This window comes from Mytilus trossulus, chromosome 9 (assembly GCF_036588685.1).
Source record: "Mytilus trossulus isolate FHL-02 chromosome 9, PNRI_Mtr1.1.1.hap1, whole genome shotgun sequence".
Classification (NCBI taxonomy): Eukaryota; Metazoa; Mollusca; class Bivalvia; order Mytilida; family Mytilidae; genus Mytilus; species Mytilus trossulus.
Window position 1 is genome coordinate 40,041,059 of NC_086381.1, and position 17,711 is coordinate 40,058,769.

A 17,711-nucleotide genomic window follows, 5' to 3' on the forward strand; every position below is an offset into this window, starting at 1 on the left:
TTATCTATTATGCATAGAACTGAAGCTGATATAAACAACACAAGAAATACAAATTAGGTGCACGAATCAATTACATTTACAATTTGAACAAAAACATGTATAACAAATACGAATATCTCCCACCTTGCCTTGCAGCACCGTCCATTGGTGGCCTTAGCAGTTAAGTTAAATATCCAATACATTGACAATTTATTTTATAAGGAACTTTTTCATGTTGGGGTGTGTCTGATTCTATGGAACCAGACTGTAAATCCAATATATATATGTATATTTGTGTGCAGTTCATTCATGTTCAAACTGAGTTTACGTCCAACAAAAGGTATGCACAATAGTGAAGGGCTCATTTTTCATTTACACTCCGATTTTCTTAACAATCGGTTTGAGAGATCACCCTTAAACTTAAACGTCTTTACTAAAAAAAAAAATTGGAAACATTAATAAATTTTCAGCCCTATTTTGTCACAACCACTTTTGTTAACCAAATGAAAAGCAAGTATAAGTGGTTACTGTTGTGGTTACAGATAGGGTATTTCCCAAACACAAATCGACCCCTAAGGGACTGAATTCCTAAATTTATTCTCTGTCACATTAAGCCAATATATTAGGACCACAATTACTAAAAACGTTGCTCCTAACTATGTATGAAATATTCAGATACAGTATAGACTGCTCATAACTATATGGACGATTGTGCACCACATTTTTAAAAGTGTTCATGCGTTTAAAATATAACATGTAACGGTGTTCTGTGTATAAAAACTGCATAAAAAGAAAAATGAATCGAAAATGGAAAAGGTTTTAAATAGTGGCAACGGGATGCTGTTATGCAACAGCGTATTCGCCTTTGCATCTACATGTGTAATACACACATGTGTCAATTTCAGATCAAGGCATTGAATCTAAGACAGTTTGTTTCAACTCCATCTGAGGTGGGTGTCTCTTTTATTTGCAGATATCATTTAGCATATAATTGTTAAAATGTTGCCATAGTTGTTCCACATTCAGTTGTGAGGTGATCGCGCATCACTATGGCCTTAGTGAAACAAAAGTGGGATACAGAAATTGGTAGTGTTTCTTGCATTGGTATAACAATTTCGGATTTTAGATCATACAGCATCATGTCTTTTCGTGAACTGAACGAAACCTCTCCGCCGCAAATCAAGATCTTGTCCTCAAAACAGCACGCTCCAAATCCTTTCCTATCAAAATTAGTTATCTTCGATATTGGTCGTGTGCTGTCTATTTCGGAACATTTCAAAACGGTTCCATCCTTACAAACAACTATCATCTGCTCTTTGTAGTTGACCGCTTTGGAATTTAGTCGTGCAAAATCTGGTAACTTATACGAAACTGTGTAGCTTTGTTCCGATTCGCAGTTAAAACATTGAATCGCATCGGAAAGTGTGCTTTCGGACAGAAACCCGCCAAATAAATATACTTTCTTTCCAACACAAGTGTGAGCTGGTGATCTAACAGGTTTATTCAATCTAGTTCTACAGCATATCCATGTATTCGTGGCAATATTGAATCTCAAAACACTATTCGTGCACCCCTGGTCGTCCTTACCGCCAAATACGTAGACGTTATCGAAGGCATACATCACGTGATATTGTTTTTCCTTTGGTAAATGTTGAAGCTGATGCCACTCATTCTTTTGGCCATCAAATTTTAAAAAGACAGTTTTCCCGCCAGTTCCTTTATACGGTCCGGGTCCGGAACCACCTGACACATAAATGTCGAGGCCTCTCGAACACATGGCAAAATTATAACCAGGGTCTAATGGCAATGGTTTTAGAGAAAACCAAATCTTTTGTGGAAAACTAAACCCCATAACACTGCAGTTATTTCCACCCTCACTGCCTCCAATTACCATTAATACATCGTCTGCTGGTGTAGAAAACCCACCATCATCTTGCAAATTAGAATTGTGACGCGATCTCAAGTCTTCTATCATTCGCAATATATCATGATTGGTAGAGAATTGTTCAATCTTGATAGCCTCTTCGTATATGTCTTTCGCAGACACTCTAATTTTCATCATAGCCTCGCATAGTTTTGAGAAACATTGAATACGATTTTCGAAATCCGCAACTATCCAGGAAAATGAGACTTGACAAAATAAACCACTTCTATCTACAACATTTATATTATCAGATTCCAAAATAGATATAAGAGTATCAACTGTACCTATTTCATCAAGTTTGGCTTCACTGTTAGCAATTTCGGCAAAATGTTTAAGAATTAAAGATCGTGCTATCTCGGCCAGATCTGCAGTTTCGCCATGATTCTGTGCAACCTGCCAAACATGTACACAGTTAGACTTGTCAGCATGTTTACTTAGAAACTGCTTGCATATCGTATGGAGAGACTTTATTTGCATCATGTGGCCCACATGGAGAAGGATGTCAGCATTACCCATGTTAACCACCCTAGGTTCACCAGTATAAATAAACTTTAACAAATCTGAGCAACTGTCTTCATCTAATAGCATACCATCCAGGGAAACTCGACCAGTTTTTGTTTCCTGAAATAATAAATTGCAAGATTTAATTGGTCATAAAACAGGTCATTTCTCATAAAAAAAATATCAAGTAACTCATAACACAAACATACTATTGATGTATGAACAATAAGATTACCTGATAGTGCTAACAATACAATTGATTTATAAACAAAGTACCTGATAGTGCAACCGAAGCATACCATTGGTGTTTGAACAGAGAACCTGTATGCCAAAAACCACACAATTGCTTTTCTTGACAAAGAACCTGATAGCACAAACAACACCACTGTTTTACCAAAAAATTACCTGATAGCACCAATTGGTTGGCCATCACATTTAAAAACAAAAGCAGTTTCCCCGCTTGTTCTTTTATACGGTCCTAAACCGGAACAACCTGAAACATGCATGTCTAGGCCTTAAGGATAGTGCAAACCATACCATTGATTTATAAACCTACGAGGTACATTATAAAACAACCATCAAACTATATATATACTTTGGACACGAGCACCAATGCAAGGACATTAATTGTCGAAATACGCCTCTAAAGCAGTAAAACTAGAACCGATATTGTTATTACTTTTTTTTTTAAATTACGTTTCTTTATGTCTATGATTCATCCTGGGACTTTTATAAAATGTTTTGAATTATAATAGTCCCAGATGCATCCCAGTGTTAGATGCTATTTTAGCTTTGTAAACATAGTCATTTTCTAATTCCAATAAAACATCGGGTGCACGTGATAGACGCTGTGAATAGTATGTTAATATATTAATTATGTTCCAGATTGAAGTTAAAAAATTATATTCTCAATTATTATAGTATTATGAATGTGAACAATCTGACAATGTCGGTGATCAAAATGATATGCTTGCTACGCTAGAAAATCAAATACAATTATTCTTTTCTTTTTTATTCAATCGGAAACGAATCCTCATCAGTGATTTTTTAACCAGAATCATCATACATGACGTTCAAAAACGCAGCCTCGCCCGATCGAAATGACATAGTAAATAAGAAAGTAACAAAACTGTCTGCTCTTACATGTAATTCTTTGATGGTTATTGGATTACTTATTTGAGCAAAATTTAAGTCCTTAACGACAAACGCGCATTTTTTAAATTATAATTCATTTTTTCTTCATCTGGTCTAAATGAGATGATGGTTGAGTCTTAAAAATGCTCGCCAAACTGGAACTTCAAGACCTACAGTCAGGGCAGAAGCTAATATTTCGCCAGTACAAAGTGGTTGAGGGGCTGGTTTCAGCTATAGAACCCGATATATATTTTAAAAAGCACAACCTAAAAGAACACTTACTGCCCAAGCAATGACAATTATCAGACAATAAATATTGTGGAAAAACAAGTTATGAAAAAAGTGTTTTGAAATTTCAACGAGCAAAACACCATGATATTCAAATTAATTCTCGTAAAAAAACAGTGATCGCGTAGAACAACCTTGAAGGCACTGTAGAGGAGGGTTTGAATGGGGTTAAATGATAAAAGAATAATGCCCTTAAAAAATGAAGATTAGAGAATAACGGGCAAAAAAATTAAGATTAGCGAAAAAAGGGGTTAATTTTTTGAAGATTAAAGAAAAAAGGGGTTAAATTTTTGAAGATTAGAGAAAAAAAAGGTTAAATTTTTGAAGATTAGAGAAAAAAGGGGTGAAAATTAAATGTTTACAGAAGAACAGATCCCCCATCCCCCATCCCCCATCCAGACCATCGTAGAGAGCTTCAAAACTGCTCTCGTGCACGGTCAATAACTCGACGGCGCTCTCTTTCCATCTCTACCGTTGTTATAAAGCCAGTATCGGTACATATAAAGTGTTCACACAGAAACACCTGTTGACAGATACTAAAGGAGCATGCAGACTCTTCCACTGTGACTTCTCGATTATATTAATCTATGTTGAGCAGCTGCAATGTTTGTAATAGTACCTTGTGTTTTATTCCTTTTTATCAAGTGAATAAGCACAGGAAATGGAAATAACATTTATATAGTGAGTCACTCCGATGATGTCATGTAATACCAGGTTTGGGCTTGAATTATGTATACTGAAGTATAAACGACCACATCTTTATTAAGAAGTAGAGAAAACGTTGACAACAGTTTCCTTGTATACAATGAGTGGAGTAAAATTTCAAACTACAGAGACACAAGGAGCAACTGGACGGCATATGTACAAATTGCTTAAATAATTACCTCTAGTCCACTATCAAACATGATTTCAAAGTACTCTGACAGGGCGGCTAAGATGACTCTATGGCACTTGAATTCTCTGCCATTTACGGATATCGTAAAATCGGCATATTTATCATCAATCTTAAGATTCCATAAACCTTTAGCTAAATCTGTACTATACGTCGCCATGCTGAAAGAATAACATACATTGCTAGTACATCTTTATATCAGGGGAAAGGGTGTTCACCTGAGATATATCCACTTCACAACTATCTTATCATATTTTGAATAACAAAACACACAACCTTTAAATAATTTGCAAACAATATACCTATTGCTATCATGGTTACATTAATTCACAGCGAGATAAATATTTTTGACAAATATCTGGAGCATTTACAACAGTACTGGTTTTATTGCATCTGTGAAAAAAAATCAATCGACACCTGCATGCGTCTGTGCATGATTAGTTTCAGACTCTTGATATTTAATCAGCATCACTTTGAAAATTCGTGTATTTTCCCTCAAATTGCTTACACAATTTCTCGCCTTTAACATCTATATATCATGAACATGAAAATAATGCATGTCACACATTACGAAGTAAGTAATTAGTATCAAAATGAATATATCCTATCACCGCGCTTGAGGTTCCGCCTTGACTGAGGACATTGAGCGTACATTGAGTCTACATTTTTTACATCCAGTCGACAGAAGTATGGTTTTAAAGAATTTTGGGCATCCCAAATAATGAATAATTATGTTTCTCTCCTGTCGATATAGAAAAGCTAACAAATTCAAAATAAAGAAATAAAACTAAGTTTACACAAAATTATATACGATATATACTCGATAAACCTGAAACATTGAAAAAATAGTAAAAATTGATATATATTTAAATTATTGAGAAAATATCTCAGTCATTGGAACTAAAATTCTGTGACAATCAATTTTATGTTGGATATTAATTGTCAAACAATTGGCAATCTAAGTAACGAGCAGTCAATAAGTAAATTATTGTACATTTGTTTCAACTGAAAGTGAAAGTAGAATTTCAAAACGAAAGTAAGTACAGTGCACATAATTTCATTGTTGGACATCTGAGACTACTATAACACATGTGTTATAGTAGTCTCTGTGGACATCTAAGAGAAATTTCGTTTAAAACTAACTATTTCAAGGTCATAAAAACAGTAAGAACAAAGCAATAATTAAATAAAAACTTCTTTAAAAGATATACATTTACCTTTTTTGAGTGTTTGTTGATTATTCTTTAGTTATTTCCCTTTGTGTACATTAAGAAATGGGTACACACAGGCTTTCGAGGCATGAGCGTCTTTTTTATGTTCTGTTTTACTAAAGTTTTCAAAATCAAACTTTTATCTTATTTTTATTCAATTCATTTAAAATTACAATTGCATGATATAAATATTTGCTTAACAGCAAATGAAAAATATTTATTTATTCACTACCCTTTTGGCTCCTCTTTTTTTTTGTAGGTCGGATTCGATTCCAGCCAATCACGTCAACGAACACGTAGATCAAAGTTCACATCCTGTCTGCTCACGTTTGACAAGCCGATTCAGTTACATTGAGGTATATAATATACAAGGTTATAGATATTGTAACCCGGACTATAACCTTGTATTTGTGCGCATGCGCGACCGGTACTGGGCGGATCCGGTAATTTCTACTTTCACTTTTTGAAAAAAATCTCCTATGTGGAGATAGATTTGTACGCTTTTATTTACATTAATCTGCGAAAGAAAATACACGTCGTGCTCAGTTGTTGAAGTGGCTTTCTTCCCAGTACTTCAGAGCACACATAACGTCTAAAACGTAAAAAAAACCATGTGAAAGGTTTGCAAAATAATGCATTGTAGCAATGAAAACATACATGATCAACTTTAAATGCAAAATAACATTTAAAACTAGGAAAGGAGGCTAACCCCCCCCCCCCCCCCCCCCCCCTTCTTTTCCTTTTCCAACTAAAAAATGTGATTTGGTTCAAAAGAGTCCGACAATAAATTCTTTTTATGTGTATTTATCATGTCAGTGTGCATAGGAGGTGACCAAATGATTTCTTGCGGCGTCAAGAAAGTCTTAAAAATATTGTTATGGATCGTGCATGTATGAGGGGGGATAGGGCCTTTATCAGGACTCCAGGATCTGGTGTTTTTAGGCTCAGGGTTTCGGGATCTATTAAGAGATACAGGAATTCTTTTTTTGAATTACTAGTACTGGATGTCAGAATTTAGATTTATTTAAATTCGGGATTTCATGTTGAAGGGATCAGGACCCCTCCTACCCCTAGTCATGTATGAGGGTGATACTTGTAATCCCTGGGAAATCGGGAAATCACAAATAACCGTTAGAAAAAATTGGCAAATGACGTTTATAACAGTAATTTTTGGTGCATGACTATAAAAAAGTACACATTCCTTTAGGTGATATCAAAATCAATTAATTTTGACACTGTCTAGAGTGGATAAATATCGTATTGCAAAAGATTATGTGGTGAAATCTGTTTCTCTGTCTTCATGTCGTCACAATGGGAATTTCAGATAATAGCCTGAAAATTTGACGTCATAATCAAATATTGACCAATGAACAACTAAGATCAAACTAACCACACCTAGATTAAATGAAAATAATCATCAGGTCGGGAATGCCATAAAACGAGTTAAAAAAATCTTCATAGTAAAAAAAATATTTATTTTTTATCACCAATGTAAACATATATCACCATTGTATATATATATCACCATTACAAACATCTATCACCAGTGTATATATCTATCATCCTACTGTTTTTATATATATCACCAATATAAATATCTATCACCTCACTTTATTTATCACTACACTATATATTACCAATATATTAAAATCTCGAAACTGAATATATCTAACATCACTCTGTATATTTATCAACACTAAAAATCTATCAACACACTGTATAATAATCACCATTCTGTATCAGTCACCACTTTGTACAACACTGTATATCTCTATCACCATGCTATATATTTATCACCATTCTGTATTAATCACCACTTTTTACAACACTGTATATATCTATCACCATGCTATATATTTATCACCACTCTATAAATCTATCAACATATGTTTATATTTAAAACCGCTGTATATATTTATCACCATTCTGTATTTATCACCACTCTGTAAAAGGCTGTATATATATTCTGTCACCATACTTTATATATCTGTCACCAGACTTAGTATTTCTGTCAATACACTTAACATATCCATCACCACACTTTATATATCAATCACTTGGCTATATATATCTATCACCTGATCTATTTATATATCAATCACCTCACTATATATATCTGCCACCATACTTTATATATATGTCACCACACTTAATATATATGTCACTTCACTATATATATCTGTCACCATACTTTATATATCTGTCACCATACTTTATATATCTGTCATTACACTTAACATATCCTTCACCACACTTTATATATCCATCACCTCACTATATATATCTATCACCTCACTTTATATATCTATCACTACTCTTTATATATCTGTCACCAGACTATATATCTATCCCCACACTTTATATATTCATCACCTCACTATATATCTGTCACCATACTTTATATATATGTCACCAGACTTTATTTATCTGTCACCATACTTTATATATCTGTCACCATACTTTATATATCTGTCACCATACTTTATATATCTGTCATTACACTTAACATATCCATCACCACACTTTATATATCCATCACCTCACTATATATATCTATCACCTCACTTTATATATCTATCACTTCTCTTTATATATCTGTCACCAGACTATATATCTATCCCCACACTTTATATATTCATCACCTCACTATATATCTGTCACCATACTTTATATATATATGTCACCAGACTTTATTTATCTGTCACTATACTTTATATATCTGTCACCATACTTTATATATCTGTCACAATACTTTATATATTCATTGTGTAATCATACGTTTTTTTATTGAGTTAAGTCTGCAAATTGATATTTTATCGTGTGTTTTTCTATGTTGTGATGTTATGCTATTGTTTCAGAAAAAGGGAGAAGGTTTGGATCCATTAAAACGTTTAATCCCGCTGCAAATGTTTGCACCTGTCCTAAGTCAGGAATCTGATGTACAGTAGTTGTCGTTTGTTTATGTAATATATATGTGTTTCTCTTTTCTTGTTTTGTTTATATAGATTAGACCGTTGGTTTTCCCGTTTGAATGGTTTTACACTAGTAATTTTGGGGCCCTTTATAGCTTGTTGTTCGGTGTGAGCCGAGGCTCCGTGTTGAAGGCCGTACTTTAACCTATAATGGTTTACTTTTTAAATTGTTATTTGGATGGAGAGCTGTCTCATTGGCACTCACACCACATCTTCCTATATCTATTTATATATCTGTCACCTCACTATGTATATCCTTCACCACACTTTATATATCTGCCACCTCACTATATATAACTGTCATCAAACTATATATATCTGTCACCAGACTTTATTTATCTGTCACCATACTTTATATATCTGTCAACATACTTTATATATCTGTCACCAGACTTTATTTATCTGTCACCATACTTTATATATCTGTCACCATACTTTATATATCTGTCACCATACATTATATATCTGTCACCATACTTTATATATCTGTCACCACACTTTATATATCTGTCACCTCACTATATATAACTGTCACCTCACTTTATATATCTATCACTATACTTTATATATCTGTCACCAGACTTTATATATCTATCCCCACACTTTATATATCCATCACCTTACTATATATCTGTCACCATACTTTACATATCTGTCACCAGACTTTATATTTTTGTCATTATCAAACCGCAATTTTTATATGTGTGTATGTCAAACAAATTTTGTTGTATAATGGTCTAAAAACAGCACAAACAACAAACAAAAACACCAAAAAAGTGAAAAAGTATATTTAAACAAAACGCATTTAACTAACAGGTCGAACAACTGATGTTCTTTTACCCTGCTGACTGCCATTGGCGATTGTCAAATTAAATTGATCACAAGATGTAACAAAATGGATCTTAATTTAAATTTAATACTAAACAGAAATTTTTTTTGTTAACTTGTGGCCAAGATGTTGTGCTACAAACATATGGTGTCAATATTTCTTTAGTACACCAGATCCGGATTTCGACAATAAATGTCTCTTCAGTGATGTTGGGGATCGAAACGGTATTTGGAAGGCCATTTCAACAGTTCCCTCATTTTTAGAAAAAATACCCTAATTTTTTTAATAACTCTTGAATTTTAAGAGTCAATATAGGATGAACGGATCATATAAACCGGAGGGAAAATATGATACATGCCCAAACAAAAAATATAAAGGAGTCTAAATTGAAAGCTACCTTCAAACCTATGATTGCGTTGGATAAAAACCACAATTTTTATAGGTGTGCATGTCAAACAAATTTCGTTGTAGAAGGGTCTAAAAACAGCACAAACAACATTTTCCAAAAGACCAAAACAGTGAAAAAGTATATTTAAACAAAATGCATTTGACTAACAAGTCGAACAACTGATGTTCTTTAACCCTGCTGACTGCCATTGGCGATTGCCAAATAAAATTGATCACATGATGTAACAAAATGGATCTTAATATAAATATAATACTAAACAGAAAAAAAAATTGTTAACTTGTGGCCAAGATGTTGTGCCACAAACATATGGTGTCAATATTTCCTTAGTACACCAGATCCGGTTTTCGACAATAAATGTCTCTTCAGTGATGTTATGTTTCAAAACGGTACTTGGAAGGCCATATCAACAGTACCCTCATTTTTAGAAAAAGTACCCTCATTTTTTGATAACTCTTGAATTTAAAGAGTCAATATAGGATGAACGGATCATATAAACCAGAGGGAAAATCACTATATATATCAATCACCACACTTTATATGTCTGTCACTAGTCTTTATATATCTGTCACTACACTTTACATGTCCATCACCACACTTTATATATCGATCACCTCACTATATATATCTATCACCTCACTTTATATATCTGTCACCATACTTTATATATCTGTCACTATACTTTATATATCTGTCATAACACTTTATATATCCATCACCTCACTATATATATCTGTCACCATACTTTATATATCTGTCACTATACTTTATATATCTGTCACCATACTTAACATATCTTTCACCAGACTTAATATTTCTGTCAATACACTTAACAAATCCATCACCACACTTTATATATCAATCACCTCACTATATATATCTATAACCTGATCACTTTATAAATCAATCATCTCACTATATATATCTGTCACCATACTTTATATATATGTCACCACACTTTATATATCCATCACCTCACTATATATATCTGTCACCATACTTTATATATCTGTCACTATACTTTAAAAATCTGTTATTACACTTCACATATCCATCACCACACTTTATATATCCATCACCTCACTATATATATATCTATCACCTCACTTTATATATCTATCACTACTCTTTATATATCTGTCACAAGACTATAAATCTATCCCACACTTTATGTATCCATCACCTCACTATATATATGTCACCACACTTTATATATCCATCACCTCACTATATATATCTGTCACCATACTTTATATATCTGTCACTATACTTTAAAAATCTGTTATTACACTTCACATATCCATCACCACACTTTATATATCCATCACCTCACTATATATATATCTATCACCTCACTTTATATATCTATCACTACTCTTTATATATCTGTCACAAGACTATATATCTATCCCACACTTTATATATCAATCACCTCACTATATATATCTGTCACCACACTTAACATATTCATCATCAGACTTTATATATCTGTCACCATACTTTATATATCTGTCACCACACCTTATATAACTGTCACCATACTTTTTATATCTATCACCACACCTTATATATCTGTCACCAGACTTTTTATATCTATCACCATTCTATATATATCTATCACCACACCTTATTTATCCATCACCAGACATTATATATCCATCACGTTACTATATATATATCTCTCACCTCACTTTATATATCTGTCACCATACTTTATATATCTGTCACTATACTTTAAAAATCTGTCATTACACTTCACATATCCATCATCACACTTTATATATCCATCACCTCACTATATATATCTATCACCTCACTTTATATATCTATCACTACTCTTTATATATCTGTCACAAGACTATAAATCTATCCCACACTTTATATATCCATCACCTCACTATATATCTGTCACCATACTTTATATATCCATCACCTCACTATATATATCTGTCACCATACTTAACATATCTTTCACCAGACTTAATATTTCTGTCAATACACTTAACAAATCCATCACCACACTTTATATATCAATCACCTCACTATATATATCTATAACCTGATCACTTTATAAATCAATCATCTCACTATATATATCTGTCACCATACTTTATATATATGTCACCACACTTTATATATCCATCACCTCACTATATATATCTGTCACCATACTTTATATATCTGTCACTATGCTTTAAAAATCAAATCTGTTATTACACTTCACATATCCATCACCACACTTTATATATCCATCACCTCACTATATATATATCTATCACCTCACTTTAAATATCTATCACTACTCTTTATATATCTGTCACAAGACTATAAATCTATCCCACACTTTATTTATCCATCACCTCACTATATATCTGTCACCATACTTTATATATCCATCACCTCACTATATATATCTGCCACCATACTTTATATATCTGTCACCAGACTTTATTTTTTTGTCAATACACTTAACATATCCATCACCACACTTTATATATCAATAACCTCACTATATATATCCATCTCCACACTTTATATGTCTGTCACCAGACTTAATATATCTGTCACCACACTTAACATGTCCATCACCACACTTTATATGTCTGTCACCAGACTTAATATATCTGTCACCACACTTAACATGTCCATCACCACACTTTATATATCAATCACCTCACTATATATATCTGTCACCAGACTTTATATATCCATCACCTTACTGTATATATCTGTCACCAGACTTTATATATCAATCACCTCACTATATATATCTGTCACCACACTTAACATATTCATCATCAGACTTTATATATCTGTCACCATACTTTATATATCTGTCACCACACCTTATATAACTGTCACCATACTTTTTATATCTATCACCACACCTTATATATCTGTCACCAGACTTTTTATATCTATCACCATTCTATATATATATGTCACCACACCTTATATATCCATCACCAGACATTATATATCCATCACGTTACTATATATATATCTATCACCTCACTTTATATATCTATCACTACACTTTATATATCTGTCACCAGACTTTAAATATCTATCCCTACATTTAAAATATCTGTCACCACACTTTATATATCTGTCACCACACTTTATATATCTGTGACCACACCTTATATATCTGTCACCAGACTTTATATATCTATCACCACACTTTATTTATCTGTCACTACACTTTATATATCTGTCACCACACCTTATATATGTCACCAGACTTTCTGTATCTATCACCACACCTTATTTATCTGTCACCACACTTTATTTATCTATCACCACACTTTTTATATCACCAAACCTTATATATATGTCACCATACTTTATATATATATGTCACCCCACTTTATATATCTGTCTCCACACTTTATATAAATTTTCACCTCACTTTTTATATCTGTCACCACACATTATATATACATCACCACACCTTATACACATTACCACACCTTATATATCTATCACCTCACTTAATATATCTTTCACCTTAATTTATATATCTATTTCCTCATTTTATATATATATGACATCCCTGAAAATATTTTTTTTACCTCACTGTTGATAATTTTTCACCATATTTTATATATGTATCCCCTCCACATATGTATCTTTTAACTAAATACACTGCTTAAATCAATCAATCACAACACCATTGATATATATGTCACCACACAGTATGTATATATATATATATCATCCTTTGGTTTATATATCATCACACTGTAATATATCTTTATACTATTCAGTGGATCCTTTACCTCACTGTATATACACATAACCCCAGTCCACACTTATCACCTATCTATATCTATATATCACCATCATATCATATTTATAGTAACACAATGATTATATCTATCATCATTCTTTATCTTTTTTTCACAAGACTGTATACTATAACTTGTTGTATCTCCTATAAGTCAGAGAAATGTACTGGTCATTGTATAATTTACAGTGGAAGGAGATATGCAGATATGCAATGTCCACTGAGATATGTTTGTATAAGCTTGCATACTTATCATGTAGCAATTATCAAATTGATTATTTATATTTGTGTTCTTCTTACAGAAATACCAAACAACATTTTGCAGGGATTTAGAGGTCATTAGTGAAAAAGGAAGAAAGGAAATGGGTACATCTAATTTTAAATGAAATAACAAGAATAGTTGAATAATTAACAACCAAGCAGCACTCAGCAATAGTGATGGTAAAGTATTTTTATAAAATTATACTCAAAAAAAGATATATACAGTGTGGTGGTTTATATATTCCTCCATTGCTACAGTCGCTGCATTCATCACCACACTCTCCATATATATCCCAACAGTCTCAATAGGTACCCCAATACTATGACTATCTATCACTACAGTCTCAATATCTACCCCCATACTATGATTATCTATCACTACAGTCTCAATAGCTATACCCATACTATGATTATCTATCACTACAGTCTCAATAGCTATCCCCATACTATGATTATCTATCACTACACTCTCCATTCAGATGCCAACAGTCATTATGTATATATCATAATAGTCTCTATGTATATATCAGGATAATACAAAAGCTTCCCCTTTACTTTATTTATCAATCACCTCACTTTATATATCAATCACCACACTCTCTATATATATCCCCATACTCTCTATATCTACCCCAAAAGTCTCTCAGTATATCTCCACATAATAAACACCTTAGATTACCTTACATTATTTATCAATCACCTAACTTTATGTATCAATCACCACACTCTATATATATATCCCCAACTCTCTTTATCTGCCTCAAAAGTCTCTCTGTATATATTTCCACACAATAAACAACTATCACCTTACTTTATTTATCAATCACCTCACTTTATGTATCAATCACCATACTCTATATATATATCCCCAACTCTCTTTATCTGCCTCAAAAGTCTCTCTGTATATATCTCCACACAATAAACAACTATCACCTTACTTTATTTTTCAATCACCTCACTTTATATATCAATCACCACACACTCTCTATATATATTCCCATACTTTCCATATCTATCCCCACAGTTTCTATGTTTATGACCACATTATAAACACCTATCACCTTACTTTATTTATCAATCACCTCACTACATATATCAATCACCACATACTCTCTATATATATCTCCATTCTCTCTATATTTACCCAAAATTCTCTATGTATATCTCCACACAATATACCATATCACCTTACTGGAAATACCAATAACCTCACTTTGTAAATCAATTGCTCATTTCATATGTATCACCTCACTCAGAATATCTATCAGTTCACTGTTAATATTTTCACCTCAATTTATACATTATGTCTTTCACACCACTGGGTATATCTCTCAAATGCCTATTTATTCCAACTTGAAAATGGATATGAGTACGATAATAATCCATGTTTCTGTACAGCAATCTGTTTATGTTAATTTAGATTTTAAACTTAAAATGACTCAATGTGACACCTATCATTGTTATTATTTTTTTTCTTCAGAAAAGTGAAAAAAGATTTATGATAGATAGAAAATAGGAGAAAAGGAAAAGGTAATCTTCATTGAAATTTAAAGTATTATACATATGTATGTTAAGAGTTAATTAGCAAAGTATTATACATATGTATGTAAAGAGTTAGGTAGCAAAGTATTATACATATGTATGTAAAGAGTTAGGTAGCAAAGTATTATACATATGTATGTAAAGAGTTAATAAGCAATTAAACAATCCTGGTTGAAATGAAATATTTTAAAAGAAATGTTTTTTAAAGTATAACCGCTCCAACTTGGCATGCAATATTTTATGTAAATATCATGTCAGGTATCTTTTCAATAAAAGTAGCAAATATGATATACTAACTGTGGGTCAATGATAGTGACATTCAAAATGTGTAAACCTTATAAATATATTGTTTCAGTGTTATTGCACTTGTAGCATTGTCTACAGTATACATCTGCTGGCACACACATAATGTATATACCACCACATATTATGTATCAACTGCCACACATTACATAATTATGACCACATATAATATATCTACCGCCACACATAATCAATCAACACACTGTGTACATCTATCACCACATTATGTTTGTCTATCACCACACTATTGTTTATCACCACACTATTGTCTATCACCACACTTTGTTTGTCTATCACCACACTATGTTTGTCTATCACCACACTATGTTTGTCTATCACCACACTGTTTGTCTATCACCACACTATCTTTGTCTATCACCACACTACGTTTGTCTATCACCACACTATGTTTGTCTCTCACCACTCTATTGTTGTCTATCACCACACATTATATTTTAATCATCACAGTTGTAAAGCAAAGAAAAGTAATTACCCAAGAAAAAAATGATTTGAACTTTTCATTTAAATGATTGGTATCACAAATGAATTTTATTTCTATAAGTTTTACATTTTGATATTGTCTTGGGATTCTGCCATTGCAAGGATAAAACACTCCTATGTGTCCTTAGATGGAAAACAAATAACAACTTTTTAGGGCTTTTAAATTTTGTATTGTTTTGAATAATTATTTATCCAACTGAACCATATTGTTATGTTTTAGGTTAAACAAGATTTAGTGCCTGCCACACAATTAAGAAAGAATTAGAGGCAAGAATGTTTACAGAACAGAGGAGATTATTTGTACTCCACTTAGATTTGTGTTTTAGTTATATTCAATTAGTATTAAAGAGTTATGTACAAAAAATCCTGTTATATTATGTTCTTTTAAAAATACTTTATGTCAATTCTCCTTCTCATGCTTGGGGTTCTTTGGTAACATGGGATACTCTTAGTAAAGTGACAAATGCATATCTTTTTTAACCTTTTTCTAACATGTGTATCTGTAACAACTAGTAAATTCAGAAGCAGTTTTAATATACCTTTATACTTGATAACCCTTAAACGTAATGTAGCTCCTAGGAAAGTTAGTGTTTAGTATTCCTTTTATAGGGGAGTCATATTCAGTGCCAAACAATTATTATTGAAGGAGCTATTCCCCTTGGAAATATAAATTATACGAAAAATTGCATGGAAAGCCTTTTCAAATCTACATCTTTCATAGGATTGCTACGAAATTTATATTGAAGGTTTATCTTAGCAATTATTAGGGTTAGATTGAAATTCATTTCAAATCCACTATTTCACCATGAGTAATGTCCCTTGGAAATAAAATTTTTATAGGAAATTGTCTTATACATGTTTTATATCAAATGCACTTTTGGCAATTACAGAATGATTATACATCAGACTAAACTGGATTGATTTTAACCTACTCACTTTCTGAATGTGTTGTCTACACTAATGACATGGTTGGTTTTCTCCTTTTGAACTACATTATACAATATGGTATGTGTTTTGCCATTGTTGAAAGTCTCCATTGGATAGTTATCTTCTTGATAATCATACCACATTTCAAGTTTTTAAGTCCTAAGCATGTGTGAAACAATGTTTAATTGAAAGATTACTTCAAGATTTTCTTCATGTATTAGAATAACACATGATATGGGTATTCTTCCATG

The 17,711-nt window shown here is 32.3% G+C and overlaps 1 protein-coding gene and 1 long non-coding RNA gene across 2 annotated transcripts; one reads left to right on the top strand and one right to left on the bottom strand.

Moving 5' to 3' along the window:
• Window positions 1-6,042, bottom strand: LOC134682906 (kelch-like protein 24a). The gene is made up of 3 exons (XM_063541819.1): window positions 5,936-6,042; window positions 4,711-4,879; window positions 1-2,524 (listed from the first exon to the last, which is right to left on the bottom strand). The coding sequence occupies exons 2-3, from the start codon at window positions 4,876-4,878 to the stop codon at window positions 974-976; spliced, it is 1,719 nt and encodes a 572-aa protein (XP_063397889.1). The 5' UTR covers window position 4,879; window positions 5,936-6,042; the 3' UTR covers window positions 1-973.
• A 351-nt stretch (window positions 6,043-6,393) lies between these two features.
• LOC134683886 (uncharacterized) lies at window positions 6,394-16,837 on the top strand. The gene is made up of 3 exons (XR_010101105.1): window positions 6,394-6,549; window positions 14,229-14,367; window positions 16,754-16,837. It is a non-coding gene; the product is annotated as an uncharacterized LOC134683886 (long non-coding RNA).
• The last annotated feature ends 874 nt before the right edge of the window (window positions 16,838-17,711 follow it).

Coding starts and splice junctions, on each gene's coding strand:
- LOC134682906 (XM_063541819.1), bottom strand. CDS start 4,878: ATGGCGACGTATAGTACAGATTTAGCTAAAGGTTTATGGAATCTTAAG. Junction 2,525..4,710: donor TGTTTGATAGTGGACTAGAG/GTAATTATTTAA, acceptor TTATTATTTCAG/GAAACAAAAACTGGTCGAGT.